Source organism: Pituophis catenifer, unplaced genomic scaffold, assembly GCF_029215685.1.
Source record: "Pituophis catenifer annectens isolate HBS135680 unplaced genomic scaffold, rPitCat1.0.hap2 SCAF_8, whole genome shotgun sequence".
Lineage (NCBI taxonomy): Eukaryota > Metazoa > Chordata > Lepidosauria > Squamata > Colubridae > Pituophis > Pituophis catenifer.
Window position 1 is genome coordinate 76,719,350 of NW_027256888.1, and position 25,791 is coordinate 76,745,140.

Sequence of the window (25,791 nt, forward strand, 5' to 3'; positions counted from 1 at the left end):
CAATGTTTCTGAGAAAATCAGTTTGCATAGGTGTGTCACATGTTTTGGCATTATTTAAGTTACATTTGTTTAGGAGTTCAATGATTTTATCTTTCTGAGTAAGTTTGAATCCCCTTTTTGTTTTGTTAATTTGTACACCAAGGTATTTGTTCACTCTACCTAGTGATTTCAATGAGAAGTGTTCGTTTAACTTATTTACAAAGATTTCCCTGCTCTCTTTATGCTTTCCAATATATAATATATCATCCACATAAATTAATACAAATTCAATATGATCATTACTCTTTTTTACAAAGAAACAGTTATCAGCAGTGGTGGCGTTGAAATCCATGGTTTTAAGTACTTTTACCAAACAATCGTACCATCTTTTTCCAGATTGCTTCAATCCGTACAGACTCTTATTTAATAACCAAATTTCGTTCTTATTAGTGTATTGACTGTGTGGTGCTCTTACATATATTTCCTTATCTAATTTTGCGTGTAAGTATGCAGTCTGTATGTCATATTGAAACACGTCTAGATTGAGTGCAGATGCTACTACAAGAGCTGTTTTGACACTCTCTGTTCTCACTGTTGGTGAATATGTGTCAGTATAGTCTTCTGGATATTTTTGTGCATAACCTTGTGCAACTAGTCTGGCCTTGTATAAGGTATTACCTCCTTCTAAATTCTTAATTTTATAAATCCACCTGGTACCCTATAATTGTTTTATCCTTAGGTGCGATTGCAGGTGTGAATACATTTAATCCTTGTAAACTTTCCATCTCTTTTTCCATAGCTAGTTCCCATTTTTCTCTTTCTTCACGGGGAAGTTTCAATACTTCCTCATATGTATTAGGTGTTATTTGTTCTCTATCCATATGCATTATGTAATCTTTGTATTTATTTGGTATTTGGTTTCTATTGTTTCTAATATTTCTTTCAGGTTTGCTATGGTTGTCATGCAAATATCTAGCTTCCTTTTTTGTTAATGTGTCTGTCTTTATTTTATGCTGACTATTTGTCCAAGTTTTGGTTTTGTTCTTACTTTTGTTAATATTTTGAATTTCTGTTGTTCCTTCCTTGCAAGATATATTATCTTTGCTTTTATTAGGAAATATTTCATTAAGGTGCAATTTAGACCAATTTGGCCTGCTCATGGAACACAGCTGTTCTGGATACTATAAATTTGTTATTATTATCAATGAATCTGTACCCTTTGGTTCCAGTTTCGTATCCCATGAATCTTAATCTCCTGGATACGTTTTCTCCCTTTCTCCTCAATTGTTTAGGTATGTGTACGTCTGCAGTAACTCCAAATATGTGCATGTGTGCTAATTTGGGTTTTCTATTGTACATCACCTCATATGGTGTCTTATTCACAATACTGGACCATGTCCTATTTTGAGTGTAATTTGAATAATGTAAGGCTTCTGACCAAAATTGTTTGCCTAAACCAGCATCCTCTAATGTGCATCTAATCATGGTTTGTAGTGTGGAATTCTTTCTCTCTGCAATCCCATTTTGAAATGCAGAAAATGGATTGGACGTGAAATGTAGCATCCCTCTATCCTTTAACCATTGGGAGAATTCTTTAGACATGAATTCACATCCCCTATCTGTCATAATTTGTTTTATTCTAATATTATGTTGTGTTTCTATGCGTTTGTAGAATTCCTTAAATTTCTGAAAGGTTTCATCCTTGTGCTTTAATGTGTAAACAAAACCATAGCGACTGTAATCATCCACTATTGTTAGGAAGTAACGTTTTCTATAGGTAATTGATGGAGTTAATGGACCAACTAAGTCCATATGTACCAAATCAAAAATATTGTTGGTTGATCTGTTAGATTTTTTTGGTCTGGGACTGGTTTTTAGTTTGGTGGATTTACATACTGAGCATTCCAAATAATTTTCACAATTTTTTATTTTGACACCTTCTGCGTGTTCAGTCATTTTTTGTACTACAGGAAAGCTTGCATGTCCTAACTTCCTATGTAAGATGTGAGCACACTCATCATGAATTGGTTTACCTATTTTTGGTTTCTTCTCATTGTGTGTATTTTTGTTATCATGAGTTATTTTACATTCATCATTGTCACTGTTACTAACATTTTCATCATCTGCTTCAATACAATCTTCCATATTTGAATCAATGTTATGTAACCATCTTTCTTTGGTTATCAGATAGGGTAGACCCCCTTTTATCATCACAGTGCCTACATTTGTTTTGTTCTTTTCTATAGTTGCTTTCCCCTTTGAGAAAACTATATTGATGTCAGATTCTCTGCTTAGTTTTATAGCACTCAATATGTTGTGAGGTATTTCTGGGATTAATAATACCCCCTCTATTTTCCCTAAACCAGGCAAGGTCACATTTCCTCTGCCTAATACTTGAACCTTTTCTTGATTAGCTACCTTTATCACAAACTTATCTTCTGTAAATGAAGATAATATACTTTTGTTGTTAGTGGTGTGATTTGTTGCACCAGAATCAATAAGCCAATTATTGTTCTCATCTTGTTGTGTTCTGGTGCTGTCTTGTTTATTTAGCCCATTTAGTGACCCAGATTTTCTCTCTTTTGAATTTTCTCTACCCCCTCTACTTTCTCTGTAATTTGGTGGACTTCTATATTTGTGTCTATCTGTGGAAGATTGTCTGTAATTGTATTTGCTCCTGTATTCTGGCCTATGTCTCTCCCTTGGGACTTTGGGACAGTCTCTTCTACTGTGTTCCCTGGATCCACAATTGTGGCATCTAAAGGCCTCATTATATTTATCTTGGAAGACTACTTTCCTAAAAGATTTGTGTTCTGTTTGGTTACTGAAACGATTTTTTCTTGAATTGTCTTCTGCTATCAATTTGTTAGATAGACTTTCTATTGATAAATATCCCAAATTAATGGTATCTAAGTGTGACATAAAGTTATCCCATGATGGATCAAGTGAATTGATAATAACACTTTTCATTGTTTGATCTGAAATCACTTCCCCCCTCAATTGCAGCTCAGCTCTTATTTTGTTTAGATTTATCAAATGCTCACTTATAGAAACCCCTGGTTTCACTCTAGAAGAAAAGAAATCCTTAGACATTCTTGTGGTTGTGGCTACGCTATCGCTGTGAAATAGATTAAACATGCATTGAATTATTTCTGATACAGTTAGGTTTGGTTTGATGCTATGATACATTGCAGGAGACACGCTAGAAATTATTATGAAAAATGCTCTATGATGTAAACAATCTATTTTTAAAGTCCAAGGTTTTCTTGGAGGACTAGTTATAAAGAATAGTAAATTTTCTTTCATAAAAATAACCTGAAGCTGTTGGTACCACTCTTGTAAATTAATGCCATCAACTCTAAGTTTTGGGAAGTCACTGGGTAAATTCCCTACATTATTCTGTCCATTACTTACAACCTGAGGCAGTCCGTGGTCTCTCAAGTGCAGGAAATTACAGAACGGCATTGGGATGCTTGTAACGAGTCTGCGCGGTTCTCTGGCCAGTTCAAGTCTTTCGGGGCCGTCTACGTAGTTTTGCACATGCGCGTTGCTCATTTCTTCTTTGGCGCCGTTGTGGAAGGTTCTCTCCATTTCAGCTCTCTCGATCCGCTCCTCTTCAGATGAGTCGGTCTCTGGCTCGGTTTTTGGGGCTTTGGTGATGGCGACGGTTCTTCTCTTTCTCTTGTGTGCGCTGGCACTCGATTCTGTCTGCGGTGTAGGACGGAATCGGCATGGCTCTCTGGGCTCGGGTGTCGTCGTTTTCGAAGTCAGGATGGGAGCGTGCAGGTCTTGAGTTGTCGGTTTGATTTCTTGCTTCTTTGTTGATGTCTTGGAAATTTTCAATCTTGGCCCAAAAGCAGCAAAAAGCGTTTTCATTGCTGACTTTACTTGAGACTTTGTTAAATCGTCTTCACTTTCTGATTTTGGTTCATCTGAAGAGTTTGAGACTTCTTTTTCACTTTCTTCGTCTGATAGCGTTTTTCGCGCCAGAAATTTTGAACTGAGCGTTTTGATTGGCTCTGCTTCACTCTCTTTTGAAGTTCGTTGAAAACAAGATGGCTGCCATTCAAAATTTCGCGCGATGTCACATCTTTTCTTTTTTACAACTATTTTCTCAGTAGTCATTTCACTCACAGTTTTTTGATCTTTGGGTTTTTCTTTAATGACGTTTTTCTCTCTCGCTGCTCCGCTGTTTCTCAGCATCTCCTGGAGGTCCGCGATGAGGCTTTCATCATTCTTTTGGCTTTTTAGTATCTTTAATATCTCTGACCTGAGTTCGTTATTTTCTATCTCGATTTCTTCCTGGTCGTTATTTTCACTCATCAGTTCTTCTTCTTCAGTGGTGTATTCTTCGGATTCTCTCGAAATCGCATTAGTGGATTCGTTGATTGTCTCTTGATCAGTTTCTATTTCTTTGCTGTAGGCCCTGGTGTTGGGCCTATCTTTTTTGGACATTTTTAATTACTTATTGAGTCAATTAACCATCCTCTGCTACCAGCTTGTGGCAATATTTTCAGGATCAGACTCAATAAAGATAATAGAAGTTAGAGATTTAAATATATTTCTCTTTAATCATAATAGGCATTCTATATTCGCTGAATATTCAAGATAGAAGCCATGAAAATGGGGAGGATGGCTCCTTATATATACAAGGGGTGGAGCCAGGAATGGGAGTGGTAAATTATGAATACATTAAAGTCCAAAGAATAAGTTAACCCCTGATGTTCCATATATACATTATTTACACATTAGAGAATAAGGCATTTACATCTGACACTTCCTTCCTCCCTCCCTTCCTTCCTTCCTCCCTTCCCTCCTCCTGCTCCTGCTCCCCCTCTTCCTCCCTCCCTCCCTCCCCTTCCTTCCTTCCTCCCTTCCTTCCTTCCTTCCTTCCTTCCTCCCTTCCTTCCTTCCTCCCTTCCCTCCTCCTGCTCCTGCTCCCCCTCTTCCTCCCTCCCCCCCCTCCCCTTCCTTCCTTCCTTCCTTCCTTCCTTCCTTCCTTCCTTCCTTCCTTCCTTCCCTCCTCCTGGCCTGCAGCCCTCAACATCCCTACTCAGATGGTATGTAGGCCAGTGGTGGGTTTCAATTTTTTTTACTACCGGTTCTGTGGGCATGGCTTGGTGGGCGTGGCGTGGCTTGGTGGGCGTGGCGTGGCTTGGTGGGCATGGCTTGGGCGTGGCAGGGGAAGGATACTTTAAAATCTCCATTCCCTCCCCAATCCAGGGGAAGGTTACTGCAAAATCCCCATTTCCTCCTGATCAGCTGGGACTTGGGTGGCAGAGAATAGATGGGGGCGGGGCCAGTCAGAATTTTTACTACCGGTTCTCCGAACTAGTCAAAATGTCCGCTACCGGTTCTCCAGAACTGGTCAGAACCTGCTGAAAACCACCTCTGATTAATCATTCATTTAGGAACCATTTGAAGTTATAGAGGCACTGAAAAATGTGACTTAGGAGTTACAACCATTTTTCACACTTATGACGGTTGCACCATCCCCATGGTCACCTGATTAAAATTCAGACGCTTTGAAACCGTTTCATATTTATGAAGTTGCAATGTTTCGGGGATCCCTTTTGCAACCTTCCGACAAATAAAGTCAAGCCAGATGCACTTAATAACCATGTTACTAACTTAACAGCTGGAGTGATTCACTGGACAACGGTGGCAAGAAAGGTCAGAAAATGGGGCCAAACTCACTTAACAACCGACTTGCTTAGCAACGGAAATTTTGGGCTCCGTTGTGGTCGTAAGTTGAGGACTACCTGTATTGCAGCTTTTGAACAATGCTCCAGAATTTCTGCCTGCTATAATACATAGGATTCTGAATATCAGCTTTTATTTCTAATAGGTTGCTTTCTCAAAATCCCAAGAAATGCTCATTTTTAAAGAAAAGATCTATATACCGTGTTTCCCCGAAAATAAGACCCTGTTTTGAACCCCGAAATAAGCACTTGGCCGTATTTTCGGGAATGTCTTATTATTTTGGGGCGCGTGGAACAAGACGGGGCTCCTCTTGCCATCTTACCTGATTTCCAGCTCTGTCTCCCTAACCCTAACCAGAGGAAATGGCAGGGACCGGCTTATTTTTGGGGAGGGCTTATTTTTTTGGGGGGGGGGTTATTTTTAGCGCATGCACTCAAAAGCCCGAATGGGCATAATTATTATCAGGGAATGTCTTATTTTAGGGGAAACAGTATATATTTTTGGCACTTAAAACTCTATTCTTTTTCCAAGGGGATAAAATTGTGTCCATGTCTCTAAAATTAGTTTGCCTTTTTGTAATAGCAAGTTGCTAAAGTGTAGGTCTTGATAGGGCTACCAGATCTCCTGGAGATTAGGTAATTGCACCTGAAGAGATTCTGCCTGAAAAAAAACCCAGCTGATATTCCCCTTACCAAGCAGGTGACGACCCTGTCACTGCGTTATTTTATTTACCAGCTGAGCTTCTCATTTCTGGACTATCTGACTCTCCGTACCTTGCCAAGAATTGTTATCAAAAGCTACTACGCATGTCCATCCACCCACATTCCTTCACACACTCTTTCCTTTGTTCTCCTGCCAGAGAGGTCCGTCTTGGACCGGCAGGAGACCTCGCTTGCCAAAATGTAACAATTAACTTTTCTTAGTTAGTGAGGTGTTTTATTTTCTTTATAACAAATAAATGAGTTTTATTAGAAATTTTTCCTCGCGTTTCTTTTCAGATTATTGCAACTTGGAATAAGCCTCGATTCATCTCCTCTAAACCAGGGTAATTAGTCCCAGAGCCAAACATGGGATTAATAAATGCCCTGACAGATCCGAATTGTGATAGTCAGAAAAAGTTTATATTCCAGGAACCTGTTGCAGGGGGGACTCTAGACCCTGCAGCCACTTGGAAGCCTCGTGGCCCTTCTATAAAATCAGATTTCTAAAGTCTTTGGGTCAGCAAAAATTGGCTCGCCGAAATCTGTTCCTTTCAACCGTTGAGTGACATTGTATGTTTTGATTCAGTTTTTGCAGCAGATGCTGGAGGAACAAAATGACGTTGAGCCAAAAGTGGGAGGTTTGAAGAACACCAAGGATGAACCCCAGAAATGCAAAGAGCTCAGAGAAGATTATTCAGCAGTGGTGGGAAACAAATACCAAGACCAAAGAATCCAGTGATCACGAGAACGGAAGCCGACCACAGCTCTGTCTACGATGTTATTTGAATAGGAATTCTTTCTAAGGACATGTACCTGGATGAAATTTTCTGAGCAATACCCGGTGGGGATTCCCTACCTAAATCCTTTGCCGCTTTTTGAAACTGGTTGGAATAGAAGTTGCCTTCAAAAGTTGTGGGAGCTTCATCAATGGAAGCTTTCAAGAAGAGATTCGACTGCCACCTGTCAGAAATGGTGTAGGGCCATGATGGCGAACCTATGGCACGCGTGCCACAGGTGGCACATGGAGCCATATCTGTGGACACGCGAGCATTGCCCTAGATCAGCTCCAGCACATATGCGTGCGCCGGCCAGCTGATTTTCTAGCCTTCTGGGTCCACCGGAAGTCAGGAAACAGGCTGTTTCTGGCCTCCAGGGGAGTGGGGAAGGCTGTTTTCACCCTCCCCAGGCTCCGAGAAAGCCTCTGGAGCCTGGGGAGGGCAAAAAATGTGCCTACCGGGCCCACTGTGTCATTGTGTGCCAAAAACAGAGGAACCGCGGGGGGGGATCGCAGGTGCATGCGTGGGGGGAGGGGCACATTGAATTAAGGGTGTGGGCACACTCACGTGCGACCCCCTGCATTCCCCCCACTTTTGGCACGCGATGGCAAAAAGGTTAGCCATCACTGGTGTAGGGGCTCCTTGAGTGGGGTGGATGGGTGGGGTTGGACTAGATGACCTTACCCTTCCAACTCTGTTAATCTGTATTAATCAGAATAAAAGGTGTAGTTGGAATCAACAGACCTGCTTGGTACACCTGGGAAAACCCAACAGTCACCCAACAACAGTTTGAATGTTTTCTTACACCAATTTGTTATTGCTGTCTCTAACCACACCACACACAACTGCTGCTTAGTTGTGTTTCCCCGCCCACAACTGGCAGGAGATCCTGGAGTCTTCAGTCTTATTGCCCCTGAAATATGTCCTTATTGGGCACCCGAAGTGGGTTTGTGCTGCGTTGCTGTCCATTCTGCTTTAACATACAACGTTCTAAAAGTTGTGATTGGAAAAAAATAAAAACATGGATAGTAGAAATAATAGATCAAGAAATTGAATTAGAACCAGAAGTTTTCTTATTAGGCATGATAAATAGGAATATTAGAAAAGACATAAAATATTTGATACTACACATAATTACTGGCTATAGCACAACTGTGGAAAACAGATTGTATGCCAACAGATCAGGAAGTAATTCAAAAAATCTACACATGCGCAGAAATGGATAAATTAACTCTAGAATTAAAAGACAAGGAAGACTCAAAATATTTTATAGTATGGAATAGATGATATAAGTGGATAAACCAAAGGAAAAAAGGGTAAAAATAAGAATTAGGGGAAATGCAAGTAATAATAATAATAATAATAATAATAATAATAATAATAATAATAATAATAATAATAAAAGCACTGTCAGATAGATAGAATAGGTAAATAAGTCACTGTTTGTATATTTGTATATATGTGTTTATATAATCACATGTATTTAGTATGTTAGTGTGGATTGAAACTGTAAATGTTATGAGTGAGAAAATCTGTTTATTTTCTCTTTTTTTCTTGTTAATATTTTTAAATTAAATAAAGTTTGTTTTTTAAAACCCAAAAAAAAAAAAGTTGTGATTGTTGGTTCCCTCTAATAAAATTCTGCCCCTATCCTAACTATGTGAGGCGAGTTTCCAATCCTCCCGACAACCACAAGAAATTTGTAGGGTGGGAGAACAAATGAACAACCAGATGGAAAAGGCTATGGAGACTCTCAGTCCTTCAGGTCATGGTTGTCCCAAAGGAGCTTTTTTCAGGAGGCAACTGGACTTTCTGGGTTTTTTTCTTTGAAGACGTTTCGCTTCTCATCCAGGAAGCTTCTCCAGCTCTAACTGAATCGTTCCCCACCATCCAGTCAGAGCTGAAGAAGCTTCTTGGATGAGAAGTGACACGTCTTCAAAGAAAAACCAGAAAGTCCAGTTGCCTCTTGGACAAGCAACTCTGGGACAATCAGATAGAAAAGAGTGGCTCCCCCAGAAGACCAAGAGAACCTAATTGGATTCACAGGTTCACTGCTGTGGGAGATATCATTCCAAGCAGATTCCTCCATTCCCACCACAATCTTACATTGTCCACATTGGCATCTTAAACTGGAGTAAAGAGGGGGAAAATTTAGGAGCTATAGGTTACAATGAGCACCCAGCTTACCAGGATCAACTCCAAAATATTTTGATGGAGCACTGGCCTTTGAAGAATATTTATTTACTTAATTTCCTGCCTTTATTATTTTATACACAGATACATATACAAAATCAAGGCAATGAACATATCTAATCATTCTTTTTCTTCCTATTTTACCCACAACAACGATTGGGCCGAGAGAGATTGATTGGCCCAAAGACACCCAGCTTCATCTCATGGTTGAGGTGGAACTAGAATTCACAGTCTCCTGGTGATTGGCCCAAAGACACCCAGCTTCATCTCATGGTTGAGGTGGAACTAGAATTCACAGTCTCCTGGTGATTGGCCCAAAGACACCCAGCTGCATTTCATGGTTGAGGTGGAACTAGAATTCACAGTCTCCTGGTGATTGGCCCAAAGACACCCAGCTGCATTTCATGGCTGAGGTAGAACTAGAATTCACAGTCTCCTGGTGACTGGCTCAAAATCCTCCAGCTGCATTTCATGTGTAAGGTAGGGCAAGAACTCACTGTTTCCTGGTGACTGACCCAATGTTACCCAATTGGCTTTCATGTCTAAGATGAGACTAGAACTCGCCAGGGGTAGGATTCAAAAATTTTAGCAACTGGTTCTCTGCCCAGTTGCTGGTCTGGCGTGGCCATGGTGGGCATGGCCTACTCGGCCTCCTGTACCGCGTTTTCACCCACCCCAGGCTCTGGAGGCTTTCCTTGAGCCTCCGGGAGAGCGAAAATGGCCTCCCCCAGGCTCTGGAGGCCCTCTGGAGGCCAACGGGCCTGTTTCTGGATTTCCGGGAGGCCCATTTTTCACCCTCCCAGAACCTCCGCGCGGGCCCTGCATTTACCTGGCATCCAAAATGGGCCGCGTGGAGACTCCTGGGGGGGTGAGGGGCGGGGTGGGCGGGGCCAGCCAGTCCTTGCAACTACAAGATGTAGTTTACAAGATGTAAAATTAGCATCTGATTCGCCTGAACCACTACGAACCGGCTGAATCCCATCCCTGAACTCACCGTCTCCCACTTTCTAGCCTGGCGCCTTAACCGTAGACCAAACTGATTCTTTATGCCGCTTTTATAGCAGTGAGAAATCTAACTCAAAAAGTTGAATTCCAATGAAATGACTATCGCTTTCTTGAAATATTATTTTTATTGATGACATGCAATGAATGAAAAGGGTAAGTACAGAATGCAGATAATAAGAGGAAAGTGGTTTAAATCGGAAGAAGCGTGAGGAAGAAATCAAGGGGGAGCATTCTGCTGATGCAGACGAAAAGATGGACAACTTTTAAATGTTTTTTTCAGCATTCAGAGCAACGGGGGGATGTCTACACCAAAGACTTAAGATGGCTACTCTCTTCCACCCAGGAGGACCGTGCTTCCAAGAGAAAGATCTGAAGTAAGATCCCTCAGGAAATTCTCACAGCAGCCAAGCCAAACTACAATTCCCGGGATCCTTTGGGAGAATATAGAATGTTCATTTGAGCTCTTTCTTCCCCTTCTTAATTGTATAACTTTTTAGTCCATGGATCAATTACAGATGCCCAAAATGGCAGGGAGAAAGGAAGGAGTGGAGGTGGTCCTTGCACATTTGAAGCTTGGGATATGTAACTGCCTCCAGCACCACCCCGAAATGAGATGTGGAAGCAATCACTGGCATAATAAGGGCCAACGGGCATTATCTGTGGTGTAGACATGCTCACAACGCTCAACAAAACACAACAGCTGTGTGGTCTAATCCGGATAGCAGGATTCAGGGGTTAGGGCTGTCTGAATGGTCGACGTTTTCCCCTTGTGGCTGAACAAGGCAGAGGCCGTGTAACACTTATTCCGGTCGTAGGTGTAACAGGGTTCCTGAGGATGACCACATAAAGTGCTTGAGCCGAACGTCACTCCCTTTACGGTTTTCGGGGGGACATTGCATTTGTCACAGCTGGAACAAAAGACGGGAAGAGAAACGTTAAGCCCAGGCGATGAAAAAATATCACGGAAATATCAATCAAGCTTCCCGTCTGTTGCCGAAAGTGCGAAATCATTTTTATAGAATTTCTTTCGCTTGCTAAGCAAATGAAATTCTATAAAAAGCATCTTGCCAGCAGCTCTTGCCTTGGTCTTTATTCATAGGAGAAGAAAGCTTAAATTTGCTCTAGGAGCAGTGGTGGGAGTCAAATAATTTAACAACCGGTTCTCTGCCCTAAAGACTGGCTGGGTGGGTGTGGCCATGGTGGGCGTGGCCAGGGGTGTGTGACAGGCAGAACTTGGCCTCCTGCACCCACCCCCGGGAGCAAAAACAGGCCGTGGGGGGAATGAGCCACCCTCCCGCACCCCATTTGGGCCTAGTAGGCCTCCCTGCAGCCTCCTGGGAGTGAAAATGGGCCATGGGGGGGCTGCGCCACACCCTCCGCACCCCGTGGGTCTCTCACACTTACCTGGGAGCCCAAATGGGGCGCATGGGGACTCCTGGAAGGGGTGGGGAGGGGAGGGGCAGGGCCAGCCAGCAATTTAACTATCGGTTTGCCCAAACCGGTTCAAACCGGCTGAATCCCACCACTATTTAGGAGTATATAGGGAGTCCTTCAGTTAGGACTGCATTTAAGCTCAAAATTTCTGTTGCTAAGCGAGACAGTTGGTCAGTGAGTTTTGCCCCATTGTACAACCTTCCCTGCCACCGTTGTTAAGTGAATCACTCATTTGTTAAATTAGTCACAAGGTTGTTAAGTGAATCTTGACCACGTGACCATGGGGATGCTGCAACGGTCGTGAGTGTGTAACAATAATCATCCTAAGTCACTGTTTTCACTGCTGTTATAGCTTCAAACAGTCACTAAACAAATGGTTGTAAGTCGAGAATTACCCGTATTACCTTCTGATTGGTCAGAAAAAAATGACAGGTAGTCCTCGACTTACGACCTCAAAAATTGAGCCCAAAATTTCTGTCGTTAGGCAAGGAGACATTGGTTGAGTAATTTTTGCTCCATTTTACGACCTTTTTTGCCACAGTTGTTAAGTGAAGCACTGCCGTTGTTAAGTTAGTAATACGGTTGTTAAGTGAACCTGGTTTCCCCATTGACTTTGGTGGCTAGAAGGTCGCAAAAGGGGATCACATGATGCAAGATCCTCTGATATTGCAACTGTCATAAATACGAGTCAGTCGTCAAGCATCTGAATGGAAATCATGTGACCATGGCTTAATAAATAAATAAACAATGAATAAAGGTTTGGGTGATGTTTGAACCACAAATAACAGAAAGTCCCGAAAGGGGCTTTTTTCCCAAAAGGCAACTGGATTTCGTTTTTCCTTGAAGTCATTTCACTTCTCCTCCAAGAAGCTTCTTCGGTTCTTCAGATGAGAAGCAAAACGTCTTCAAGAAAAACCAAAACCCAGCTGCCTTTTTGGAAAAAAAGCACCTTTGGGACAACCGTGACCTGGAGGACTGAGAATCTCCATAGAAAAAAGAAGAGAAAGGCTTACAGCTTGGAGATCTGGTAGACAAATTTCGTTCTCACAGGTGAGGTGGGATCAGAAATGTTCTCCCGGGCGTTGAGGGGAATCCTGTAAAAAAGGACATAATAAAAAAAATTGACTGCATATTAGTTTGGTTGTTCTCATGAAACGCAACAGGAATCTTTATTTGTGTTGTGGTCCGACAGCAGCCTGAGGAGCTGGCAGAGGAGTCGGACAGTGAGGAGGCTGGGGAGGACAATGGGCCAGTCCTGGAGTCTGGGGAAGGCCCGGATGAAGGCTCTGCATCGGAGGCAGAGATGGGGCCAGGGCCATCTGGGAGTTATGCGCGGACTCTGGAGCCCCCAGAGTCGGTACTGGAAACGGTAGAAAAGAGGGCCTCCGAAGCCTGGGGAGGCCATTTTTGCCCTCTCAGAGGCTCAAGGAAAGCCTCCGGAACCCAGGGAGGGCAATCCCCACCCCCGTGATGCAGGAGGCCGACTAGGCCACACCCACCATGGCCACACCTACCCAGCAACCAGGCAGAGAACCCCTTGCTAAAATTTTTGAAGCCCACTCCTGGGTATGGGTGAGCTCAGGTTGTCCCCGCTTGCTCCAGAAGGTCTCTCGTCCTTGCGTGCCTCCATTCCTTTTTTCTGAAGACGTCCTTCAAAAACGCAAAATGCAGCGGGAAGACAAAGCATCACTTACATGATACGGATGTTCCTCTCCAGGACTTTTTCTTCAGGGTTCTCTTTATCTGGGACAAATCTGGATGTCACCTTTACACACTGGCACTTGTTGTCCACCAGAACTTTCTCGTCATCTTCCTCCTGCCAGTAAGCTGAAAACAAATAAACGAATCGCGTTGGAAACGAAGCAAGGAGAGAAGCAAGCTAGAACTAAGGAGAAATTGCATTAGAACAATGAATTGATGGAACGTTGTTGTTTTTTTTCTCCTCCAGAAGTTGTGGGTGCTTCAACAATGGAGGTTTTCAAGAAGAGATTGGACAACCGTTTGTCTGAAATAGTCTAAGGTCTCCTGCTTGAGCTGGGGGTTGGACTAGAAGACCTCTAAGGTCCCTACCAACTCTGCCATTCTGTTATTCAAATGAAGTGCGTCAGTAAGACCGCAAGAAATGAGAACGTTCTTTAATAACGTCTTTTAATCCGGGGTTTGATTTGAATCGCGTGTGTGTCCAACAGTTATGAGACATCAAAGCTGGCTGAAAGAGAAGTTGGCCTATTAATAATATTGAGAAATGCATCTGAAAAGGGCCGGAAGCTAAATTTAGGATAGGTACAAAGGAAACCGAAAACTTTCAAGGTGCATTTTCAGACGCAAGGCAGGATTTTGCAAGCTCATCTTTCGTTGACAAACGAAGGCTTTGAAATTAGCTGAGTCACCTCTTTTTCTCGACGCTTTGTGCAATGCTGGCTGGGTATGTGAATATGGCATCCCCCCCCCAGATGAGCCAATCATATATTAATACATCGTCCAAAGCGAAGCCTCGTCATCTGGAGTTCCAACTTTCATTCCAAATCAACCTTCCCACATTCTAACGGACCCAAAAGGCAGAACCTGCGTAGACTTAATCAGAGACGTTCTCTAGAACAGGGGGTCTCCAACCTTGGCAACTTTCAGACTTGTGGACTTCAACTCCCAGAATTCAACTTCAACTCCCAGAATTCCTCAGCCAGCAAAGCAAAGCTGGCTGAGGAATTCTGGGAGTTGAAGTCCACAAGTCTGAAAGTTGCCAAGGTTGGAGAATCGTGCTCTAGAATCTTCCTCTGTTGAGGCTTCTGAATGCAGAATGCGTGCAGCCTCCTAAAAACTTGTGGGTCGCCTGTAGTTCTAAAGCTGCATTTGATTTGGGGGGGGGGGCTAATTTCATCTTGATGTTGCCCTAATGTCAAACACCCCCCCACCCCCGGTTACATGTAGCTCCTTCCCTGGAAGCTGCTATGTGTGTGAGAAAGAAGGGGAGGGAGGGAGGGAGGAAGAGAGAAAGAGGGAGGGAGGGGAGAGGGAGAAAGAGGACCAAAAGAAAATAGAATTTATTAAAAGAATGGCTGCCCCACAATCAGGCTACCTGCCTGATTCAGCCCTATTTATTGTGTGCCCCCCAACAGGGAGGGAGATGGGGAGGAATGGGAGAGGGAGGGAGGGAGGAAGAGAGAAAGAGAGAGGGAGGGGAGAGGGAGGACCAAAAGAAAATAGAATTTATTAAAAGAATGGCTGACCCACACTCAGGCTTCCTCCCTGATTTAGCCCTATTTAATGTGTGCCCCCCAACAGGGAGGGAGGAGATGGGGGAGGAAGGGGAGAGGGAGGGAGGGAGGGAGGAAGAGAGAAAGAGGAAGGGAGGGGAGAGGAAGAGGGAGAGGGAGGACCAAAAGAAAATATAATTCATTAAAAGAATGGCCGACCCACACTCAGGCTTCCTCCCTGATTTAGCCCTATTTAATGTGTGCCCCCCAACAGGGAGGGAGGAGATGGGGGAGGAAGGGGAGAGGGAGGGAGGGAGGGAGGAAGAGAGAAAGAGGAAGGGAGGAAGGGAGGAAGAGGGAGGGAGGGAGGGACGGAGGACCAAAAGAAAATAGAATTTATTAAAAGAATGGCTGACCCACACTCAGGCTTCCTCCCTGATTTAGCCCTATTTAATGTGTGCCCCCCAACAGGGAGGGAGGGAGATGGGGGAGGAAGGGGAGAGGGAGGGAGAGAGGGAGAGAGAGGGAGGGAAGGGAGAAGGAGGGAGGGAAGGAGAGCACTAAAAGAAAATATAATTTATTAAAAGAATGGCTGCCCCATACCTGATTCAGCCCTATTTAATGTGTGCCCCCCCAACAGGGAGGGAGGGAAGGAGATGGGGGAGGAAGGGGAGAAGAAGGAGAGAGAGGGAGGGAAGAGAGAAAGGGAGGAAGGGAGGAAGAGAAAAAGAGGGAGGGAGGGAGAGGACTAAAGGAAATTATAATTTACTAAAAGAATGGCTGCCCCACACTCAGGCTTCCTGCCTGATTCAGCCCTATTTATTGTGTGCCCCCCAACAGGGAGGGAGGGAGGAAGAGAGAAAGAAAGAGAGAGGGAGGGAGGGAGGAAGAGAGGACTAAAAGAAAACAGAATTTATTAAAAGAATGGCTGCCCTACACTCATTCTTCCTGCCTGGCTCAGCCCTATTTAATGTGTGACCCCCCCAACAGTTTACTTGAGAGGGAGGGAGGGAAATGGAGGTGGTGGGGGGTCAAGACTGACTCACATGAATGAGGCACAATTGAAAAAAGATGAGCTATCTCCATCCTTGACCAGATAGGTCAGTCAAAGGCTGGACTTTCTTAAAAGTTTTTTCCCCCCTCTAAATTGACACGTCTGGTGTGTGTGTGTGTGTGTGTGTGTGTGTGTGTGTGTGTGTTTTCATCTTTTCATTTTTTTCCCCCCCAAGGTCATTAACATCCGTTGGACTTTCTCCTGGGAGATACCATGATGGGGAAACCTTCAACTTGTTGCGTTGACTGTTACTTAGTCCCTATGATACAAAAAAAAAAAGATGCTGAGAGTGCAGAGAAGAGCAACAAAGATGATTAGGAGGCTAAACCACACGATGAAAAATTGAGGGAGCTACATATGCCTATCCAAGGGAAGGATTAGGCTATGATATAGTGGTGGGATTCAGCCAGTTCGCACTTATTCGGGAGAACCGGTTGTTAACTTTCTAAGCAGTTCGGAGAACCGGCTGTTGGAAGAAATCTTATTTTGTTTTTTTTTTTCCCCACTTTACAGGGCTAATCCTGTAAAGAAGGCAGGAAGGAAATGTTCTGGTGTTATTTCTAGCCTAATCCTTATGGCCCTGTTTACCGAAACTGCCTCTCTGCTTAACCCTTATTACATTGTAACAGTGAGTGACGTTGAGTTGGCCACGCCAACACGATCACATGACCAACGAGCCACACCTACCCAGCTGGTCATTAGGGCAGAGAACCGGTTGTTAAATTATTTGTGTTAAGTTGGGTGAATGAGGACGCAGCAAGCCAGAGTAGTTAGTGACAACAGCTCTTTATTATATGGTGAGAATCCAGCAACTGACCAGGGGAGCCAGCTCCCTTTATATACCTTGCAGCTGTGGTGGTCAGCCAATCAGCTGAGGGTCAGTTAATTCAAACTTCCCGCCAAACAAACCTATTTACATAACACTCCTCCCCTCCCAGAAGTCACTTGGGGTGTTATTTGCATACAAAGTCTCTCAGGTGACTAGGGCGTGTACGAGCCCTAGTTGACCTGCGCAGTTCAGTCGGAGGGGCGGCGTCGAGCAGGTCGGAGGGACTTTCTGTTTCTCCCTGCTCCGCCAATGAGGCCTCCGGGACCTCCTCGTGGGCGGCGACTTCTTCGGCTGCTGGGACTACCTCGATGGGGCGGCGCTGGATACCAGAATCCTCAGCTAAGTCCTCCGCTCTATTTGGGCTAGTGGTTTGTGCCTCTGGTTGGTAGTCGTGGTCGGAGATGGGGTCGTCTAATGCCTCGTCTGTGTTTGTGGTTACCCGTTTTCTTAATTGGTCAATGTGTCTGCGCCAAACTCTCCCGTCCCCCATGTCTACCCGGTATGACTTGGGGCCTGTGATTTCTGTGATTGTTCCTGCCTCCCAGAGTGGGCCCTGTCCATAGTTTCTGGCGTGTACCGGTGTTCCTATGGTGAACTCTCTAAGTTTCCTCTCCCCCCCCTTGAATACCTCTGGGGAGTAATTGGGGTTGAGTCTATCTAGTATTCCCCGGAGTTTCCGCCCCATTAATAGTTCGGCCGGGCTTCGGCCTGTGGCTGTACAGGGTGTGGAGTGCTGGGCTAGTAGGAACTTGTCTACCCTTTCCTGCCAGTCCCCGGGGCTTAAGCGTGAAAGGGCCTCCTTTGCTGATCTAACAAATCTCTCAGCCTGTCCGTTACTAGCCGGGTGAAACGGGGCAGAAAGGACGTGTCTGATCCCAAGTCCCGCTAAGTAGCCCTCGAACTGTGTTGCGGTGAACTGTGGCCCGTTATCTGACACTAGGATGTCCGGTAACCCATGTGTGGCGAATAATTGTCTTAGCTCTCTAATGGTTGCGTCGGTGGTAGTGGCCTTCATTAGCTTGATCTCCAACCATTTGGAGAATGCGTCTACGACGACCATGAAGGTCTGTCCATGGAAGGGGCCTGCAAAGTCAATATGTATTCTGGACCAGGGTCCCTGGGGTCTTTCCCACTCTCTCACGGGTGCCGTTGGCGGGTCTGATCTGGACTCTTGGCAGGGCTGGCATTTCCCCACCCACTCGGTAATGTCTGTATCCATGCTGGGCCACCAGACGTAGCTCCTGGCTAGCCCCTTCATTCTTACAATCCCTGGGTGCCCCTCATGCAACAACGTTAGAACCTTTTCCCTTAAGCGTGAAGGAATAACAACCCGATCGCCCCATAGTAAACAACCCCCTTGCATTGTCAACTCGTCCCGTTTTCCCGCGAATGGCTTAAATTCCCCGCTCCCAATCCTTTCCGGCCACCCCCTCATAACCCAACTTGCGACTGTCCGGATCACGTGGTCTTTGGTTGAGGCTCTCGCAACCTCGGCTGATGTGATGGGCCCAGAGTCCAAAACGTCTATCAGCAGGATGGGGATGCCGGGTGTGGGGTCTTCTAAACTGTCGGGTAGTGGGCATTGGCTGAGTGCGTCCGCGTTGCCCATGTCCGCCCCTGGTCAGTGTACCAGGCGATAAGAGTATGCTGCGAGGAAAATGGCCCAGCGTGTCATCCTGGGCGAAAGTGCTGCCGGGGTTGGTCGATCTCCCGCGAGGAGACCCAGGAGCGGTCGATGATCTGTGATCAATTCAAAGTCTCTCCCGAACAAGTACTCGTGGAATTTCTTTACTCCCGAAACGGCGGCTAGGGCCTCTTTGTCGAGCTGGCTGTAATTTCGCTCGGCACTTGATAGGGTTCGGGAGTAGTATGCGATGGGCGCCTCTAGGCCATTCGGGAGTCTGTGGCTCAGGACGGCTCCCACCCCGAACGGGGACGCATCACATGCTAGAACAAGGGGAAGCGTTGCGTTGTACTGTATCAGAAAACTATCGGCTGACAGCAGTTTTTTAATGCCGGCAAATGCCCTGTCTTCAGCCTTCCCCCATTTCCAAGTGGCTTTTTTGGTTAACAGTCTATGTAGGGGTTCTGCCACTGTTGCCTTGTCTTTTAGGAAGATGGCGTAAAAGTTTAATAGTCCCAGGAAGGCCTGTAGCTCTGCCTTGTCTTTGGGGGTGGGTGCTTCTTGGATTGCCCTGATCTTGCTTTCTGTGGGGTGGATGCCGGTGCCATCTACCCTGTACCCTAGGAATTCGACTGAGGGGACTGCGATCATGCATTTGTTGCGTTTTACTCTGAGTCCTGCATTCCTGAATTTCCTTAACACCTCCCTCAGCCTTTCTCTTAGCTGGTGCTCATTGTCGGCAGTGATGAGCACGTCATCGAAATAGGGTACCACCCCGGGGATCCCCTGTAGTAGCCGCTCCATGGTACTTTGGAATAGTCCGGGGGCCACGCTTACTCCGAATTGCAGGCGGGTGCACTTGAAGGCCCCTCTGTGGGTTACGATAGTCTGTGCTTCCGCGGTAGCGCCATCTACTGGCAGCTGCTGGTACGCCTGCGCAAGATCGAGTTTTGCAAAAATCTTGCCGGGGCCTAGGGAATGCAATAGGTGGTGAACGACGGGCACTGGATAGGCGCTCTGCTGTAGGGCCTTATTAATTGTGCATTTATAATCGGCGCATATGCGCACTGACCCGTCCGGCTTGACCGGTGTCACAATTGGGGTCTCCCATTTGGCGTGGTCGACTGGAACGAGCACCCCTTGTCTGATTAATTTGTCCAGTTCAATGTCTATTTTGGGCTTCAGGGCAAATGGTACCCGCCTCGGCTTTAAACGGATGGGTGCAATATTGGGGTCTAGATTAAACGAAATCGGGGTCCCCACATACTTGCCAAGCCTTTCGTCAAACACGTCCTGGAATTCCTGCATCAGGTCTTCCTTCAGGGTGCTTCGAACGTTCCTTACTCCGGTGAATCCCATGCCTAGGGCCCTGAACCAGTCCATGCCCAGGAGGCTGGGGAGGTTGTCGCTGACGATGGTGAGGGGCAGTTTCTCGGTAAACTCCCCGTACTGGACTTGGAACTCGCCTCTGCCTTCGACGGGTATGCGGTTCCCTTGGTAGTCCTTCAGTCTGCGTTGCTGCGGCTGGAGCTGTTGCTTGTGTACGCTGGGGATGACTTTCTTCAGGTTCTCCCATGACATGATGGATATTGGTGATCCCGTGTCTATCTCCATCAGGCACTCCCGTCCCTCGATCTCGACCGTGGTGTAGGTCTTTTCTCCGGGCGAGGTGCAGGTCTGTGCGATGCGTATGGTGTAGGCCCCAGCGTCTTCGAATTTCGCGCCCTTCCGGTTTCCGCCATCCCTGTTGGGCCTTCGGTGTGGCGCCGTCTCGGATTGGGCAGATTGGCCACGTGGTCTGTAGCTCTGGTGTGCCTTCGATCTGCAGACCCTCGCGATGTGGCCCCTCTTTTCGCAGGCACGGCAAACGGCGTCCCTGAACTTACAGTTTTGTCGTGAGTGGGACCCTCCGCAGCTGGCGCATCCGTCTCTGGGCTCCCTCCGGGCTGTGCGGGACTGCTCGGTGCGGTAGACCTCCTCCTCAGACTCCCCCTCGCTCGCGGTGCTCACGGCCTCCCGATGCACTGGCGCCATTTTCTGCGTTGTCTTGGTTAGGTGGGAGCTCTTTAATCTCTCGGCGGCCTTTACTGACGACTCTTGCGCTCTGGCTTCGTCTAGCGCGATGAGTAGGGTCAGGTTTGACCTCGCCAGCAGCCTTCTCTGGAGCCGGCCATCTCTTACTCCGCAAATTAGTTGCTCTAGGAGCATCTCATCGAGGTCTCGGTACTCACATTGGGTTGCGGCCTTATGCAGGGCAGCGACGTACTCGCTGATCGACTCGCCCTCCTGCTGTAGCCGTTGCCGGAATTCATAGCGTTGGACGTACTTCGATGGCGTTGGTGCATAGTGGTCTTTCAGCAGAGTCTGTAGCGTCGACCAGGAAATGTTGTGGACTGAATTCGGCTCCGACAATGCTTCGGCTGTGTCGAAGACCCTTGGCCCGCAGTGGCTCAGGAACAGGGCTTTCTTCCGAACGTCCGGTAGCCCTTGCATGTCGTTTGCCACCATGAAGCACTCGAACCGAGACATGTAGGATCCCCACTTCTCTTCCTTGGGGTCGAAAGGCGCTGGCGGGGTGTAGGCAGACATCGTTTCGGGGATTCTCCTGTGCTCCGCTCGCTCGCCTGGCTGGATTCGGTTGCGGTCTCTGGTCCCTTCTCTGAACGTGGCTTCAGCTCTTTCTATCGAGTGTGGCTTCAGCTCTCCTCTGCTTCTGGCCTCAAGATCCCACCTTCGTCGCCAATGTTAAGTTGGGTGAATGAGGACGCAGCAAGCCAGAGTAGTTAGTGACAACAGCTCTTTATTATATGGTGAGAATCCAGCAACTGACCAGGGGAGCCAGCTCCCTTTATATACCTTGCAGCTGTGGTGGTCAGCCAATCAGCTGAGGGTCAGTTAATTCAAACTTCCCGCCAAACAAACCTATTTACATAACAATTTGAATCCCACCACTGCTATGATATGATAGCAGTGTCCCAATATTTGAGGGGCTGTCCCAGAGAAGAGGGGATTGGCTTATTCTCCAAAGTGCCTGAAGGCAGGACAAGAAGTAACAAGTAGAAGATCACTAAAGAGAGATCCAGCCAACCTAAAACTAAGGAGAAATTTTCTGACGGTGAGAAGAATTAATCAGTGGAACGACTTGACTCTAGAAGTTGTGGGTGCTCCATCACTGGAGATCTTAAGAAGAGATTGAACAGCTATTTGTCCAGAATGGTATAGATAGAATCTCCTGCCATGGGCAACAGGTTGGAGTAGAAAACCTCTAAGGTCCCTTCGAACCCTATTTATTCTATGTTCTAGTTTTCAATTTTGAGGTTTCCAGAATTCCTTTATGTAAAAGGGTGCAGCTCTGTTAACAACTGCATATTTTTCTGTTTCTCCCTTTCGCACAAGGTTGTACAAACATCTGATATCTACCCATCTGCACATTTCTAAAGAGTTTTTGCAAAAAGCAGAAAAATGCATGATGTCAGCGCTTCAACGCTGGCATAGAGAGCAGAGGAGAGAGAGATAAGCTCTGAACTTTTGCCTGCTAAATCCCTTTGAAGTCGGGTTGTCGTGGAAATGAGGAGGGGGGACATTCCTGGGAAATGACGAGACAAGAAGTCTGAAGAATGACTTGGAAGATAGCCAATGAGAAGCAGAGATTTGGGGATCGGAAAGGGAGGGATTGGGGGGCAAAAGGTCAGTCTTGTCCGCATCGAGTCATGATCCGGTGGCTGTGCTCAATTAAAGAAAAGATTTCCTTAAAGATTGGCAGTTTGGAAATTCATTTATTTTGAGATAGCACCAAAGTCTGACACATTTATTATTTCAGGTTTTTTTAGAAAAAAACTGGATTATCAAAAAACTGTTAGGGTTTTTTTTTTTTTTTTTGGTATTCAAAAATCTATAAAATATTCTAAATGAGAGATCATTCTGTAATTGTATTTATGTTGGTTGCAAAGGAAATTGGAACCTTCTTTTTATTTTTTTTCCTTTTGATTCTTTCTTTCTACACTTTCGCTTTTCTTTCTTTTCTTTTTTTTTCTTTACTGTTTCTCCTCTGTGGTTAATTTGTCTTTTATTGTGTTTTGTAAAACTTTAATAAAACAGTTATATTAAAAAAATTAAATGTTCATCCATCTGGGTTGCTTTTCCAATTCCAGCTTCTGCATTTAGTCACCCTTCTAAACTTTTGGGGGGAGTTAAGAAATGCAATGAAGGGTGTTTTTAACAGAAATGAGTTCTAACAGAAGTCTGAAAAAAAGACACATCCACAGGGAGGATGGTAAAATATCGAAAGATATTGAAATTCACAAGGCAAAAGTGATATACTCCACCTGTCTAAGTAAGAAGGAAGGAGAACTTCACAATTTAGGTTATCCCATAAAATCAAACTTAAAAGTTTTGTTAGGATCAAGCATCTTGGGATTGTTATTTTAAAGCATAGCTATGAAAATGTAAGGAATGAAATTTTTTAAACGTACAAAATACCGGAATGCTAATTTTATTGCATTAAAAGTATTTAAATTAGGTGTCAGTCTCCATCTTCCCCCATCACTTTGAATCAGGATAAAATAAAGAATTTGGTTCCACATTTAACAAACAGCAACCTTTTTAAATGCAAGAAATACCAGAGTGCTCATTTTTATTGAATTAGAAGTAGTTAATGAATATTTGTACGTGTACCCTCTTCCTCCCATCACTTTTAAATCAGGATAAAATAATTAATTTTATTCCAACATTTCTTGCTTTTAACAAATAACCGTTATTAATTCCCCAACATTTTAAATGAGGATAAAATAAGCATTTTATTCCAACATTTCTTACTTTTACCAAATAGCAACCAGTAAAACTTTTTAAAATGCAAGAAATGCTGGAATGCTCATTTGGCTGAATTAGTTGATGAATATTTTTATGTGTACCCTTTTCCCCCCATCACTTTTAAATCATGATAAAATAAGTTATTTTATTCCAGAATTTCTTACTTTTAACGAATAGCCATTATTATCCCTACATCACTTTAAAGCAGGATAAAATAAGCATTTTATTCAAGCATTTCTTAATTTAACGAATAATCTTTATTGTGCTCTGTCGGTAATGCAAAGTAAAGTTTTACAACTGAAATTATAAACTCTTAAGATTATAGAAAGTTTCTACAAATTGAGCAGTTTTATCTCTCTCTCTCTCCCCATCATCTATTTATCCATCCATCCATCCATCCATCCATCCATCTATCTATCTATCATCTATCTCTCTATAATATATATCTGTCTATCTGTCTGTCATCTATCGTCTGTCTGTCTATCATCTATTGTCTGTCTATCTATCTATCTATCTATCTATCTATCTATCTATCTATCTATCATCTGTCTATCTATCTATCATTTGTCTATCTATCTGTCATCTACCATCTGTCTGTCTATCATCTATTGTCTATCATCTATCATCTATCTATCATCTATCTATCTATCTATCTATCTATCTATCTATCTATCTATCTATATCTATCTGTCATCTATCATCTGTCTGTCTATCTATCATCTGACTGTCTATCTATCTATCATCTATCATCTGTCTATCTATCATCTATTGTCTGTTTATCTATCTATCTATCAATATCTATCTGTCTGTCTATCTATCTGTCATCTATTGTCTGTCTATTTGTCTATCTAACAATATCTATCTGTCTGTCTATCTATCTGTCATCTATTGTCTGTCTATTTGTCTATCTAACAATATCTATCTGTCTGTCTATCTATCATCTATTGTCTATCTATCTATCTATCTATCTATCTATCTATCTATCTATCTATCATCTATCATCTGTTTGTCTATCTATCTGTCATCTATCATCTGTCTGTCTGTTTATCTATTATCTATTGTCTGTCATCTATCTGTCTATCTATCATTATCTATCATCTGTCTGTCTATCTATTGTCTGTCTGTCTATCCATCTATATCTATCATCTATCTATCTGTCTATCATCTATCTATCATCTGTCTATCTATCTGTCATTTATCATCTGTCTATCTATCTGTCTATCTATCTATCTATCTATCTATCTATCTATCTATCTATCTATCATCTATCTATCATCTATCTATCTGTCTGTCTGTCTGTCTTTCTTTCTTTCTATCAATCATCTATCAATCATCTGTCTGTCATCAATCTATCTATCTATCTATCTATCTATCTATCTATCTATCATCTATCAACACTCCTTATTTGGTAATACAGTTGGAAAAAGATACACACTGTTACTTTTACTAAATTACTGTTAAAAAGTCCCCTATAAACCACACCAAGAGATGAATATGGTATATCAGATAAAGCAATGCCTGTATGTGAGTGTGGGCCCATACACATGCACCCACATCTCTACCTTACAGTATTTTAAACCATCTAGCAAAATATATTAAGCCTCCTATACCAGGATTATTTATTTTTTTAAAAAAGTCTCCTAGGAGACTTATTCAGGGATGGACGTGCCAGTTAAAACAATGGGCAATTTCCCACCCACCCCTGGGCTGCATGAACAATTCTGCAGGGATTTCTCTTGATCAATTTCACTTACCAGTCGCCAGAACTAGACTGCAAAAAATGATCCCAATTCCATAGAACAGCCAAGAAGTTTTCATCTTTAAGTCTTGGGTTCGGGTGTGCTCCCTGCTGTGTGCTCCTCAACAAGGAAGGTGTGTGTGTGTGGAAGTGTTACACACACCAGTTTTTTTTTTCTCCCTGAAAGATCAAAGCTGATTACAGGCGAGATGCACTGAAGGCTGTGAGTAGACACTGTGAAACCACAATCTATGGTCGGTTTACTAATCAAAAAAGAAACCTCCCCGTTCTTTGAAAGCTGGACTAGATGGGAGCGTTTTTTCTTCCCTACTTCATTCAGGTTTTTTATTCATATTGATAGTAGTTTTGAGCATTGAGAGGGACACACATAATATAAATGGCAAAATATGCAACATAAAACGCATGAGGTTAGAAATGAGCTATGAGCAAATTGTGATCCTCTGGGACAGCGGTCAACAACTGGTGGTCCGTGGCCCACTGGTGGTCCATGAGAAAATTTTGGTGGTCCGCAGAAAAATTATTTGCATTTTTTTATATTGCACTAAATCAGGGGTCCTCAGACTACGGCCCCTGGGCCGGATACGTGCAATGAATGTTTGTGTTTATTTATTTATTTATTTATTTATTTATTTATTTATTTATTTATTTATTTATTTATTGGTTTGATTTATATGCCGCCCTTCTCTGGAGACTCAGGGCAGCTTACAATGCGTTAAGCAATAGCCTTCATA

At 44.1% G+C, this 25,791-nt stretch overlaps 2 protein-coding genes across 2 annotated transcripts in view; one reads left to right on the forward strand and one right to left on the reverse strand.

Annotated features, from left to right (window-relative positions):
• Positions 1–7,350, forward strand: part of LOC139320593 (protein FAM47E-like) — a 20,971-nt gene extending 13,621 nt beyond the window's left edge. Inside the window, exon 7 of the mRNA XM_070948979.1 lies at positions 6,954–7,350. Within this exon, the coding sequence (XP_070805080.1) occupies positions 6,954–7,122 (169 nt within the window). The 3' untranslated portion in view covers positions 7,123–7,350. The remainder of the gene's footprint in view (positions 1–6,953) is intronic.
• A 3,143-nt stretch (positions 7,351–10,493) lies between these two features.
• JCHAIN (joining chain of multimeric IgA and IgM) lies at positions 10,494–25,261 on the reverse strand. The gene is made up of 4 exons (XM_070948559.1): positions 25,056–25,261; positions 13,486–13,618; positions 12,805–12,885; positions 10,494–11,265 (listed from the first exon to the last, which is right to left on the reverse strand). The coding sequence occupies exons 1-4, from the start codon at positions 25,117–25,119 to the stop codon at positions 11,067–11,069; spliced, it is 477 nt and encodes a 158-aa protein (XP_070804660.1). The 5' UTR covers positions 25,120–25,261; the 3' UTR covers positions 10,494–11,066.
• Between the last annotated feature and the right edge of the window lie 530 nt (positions 25,262–25,791).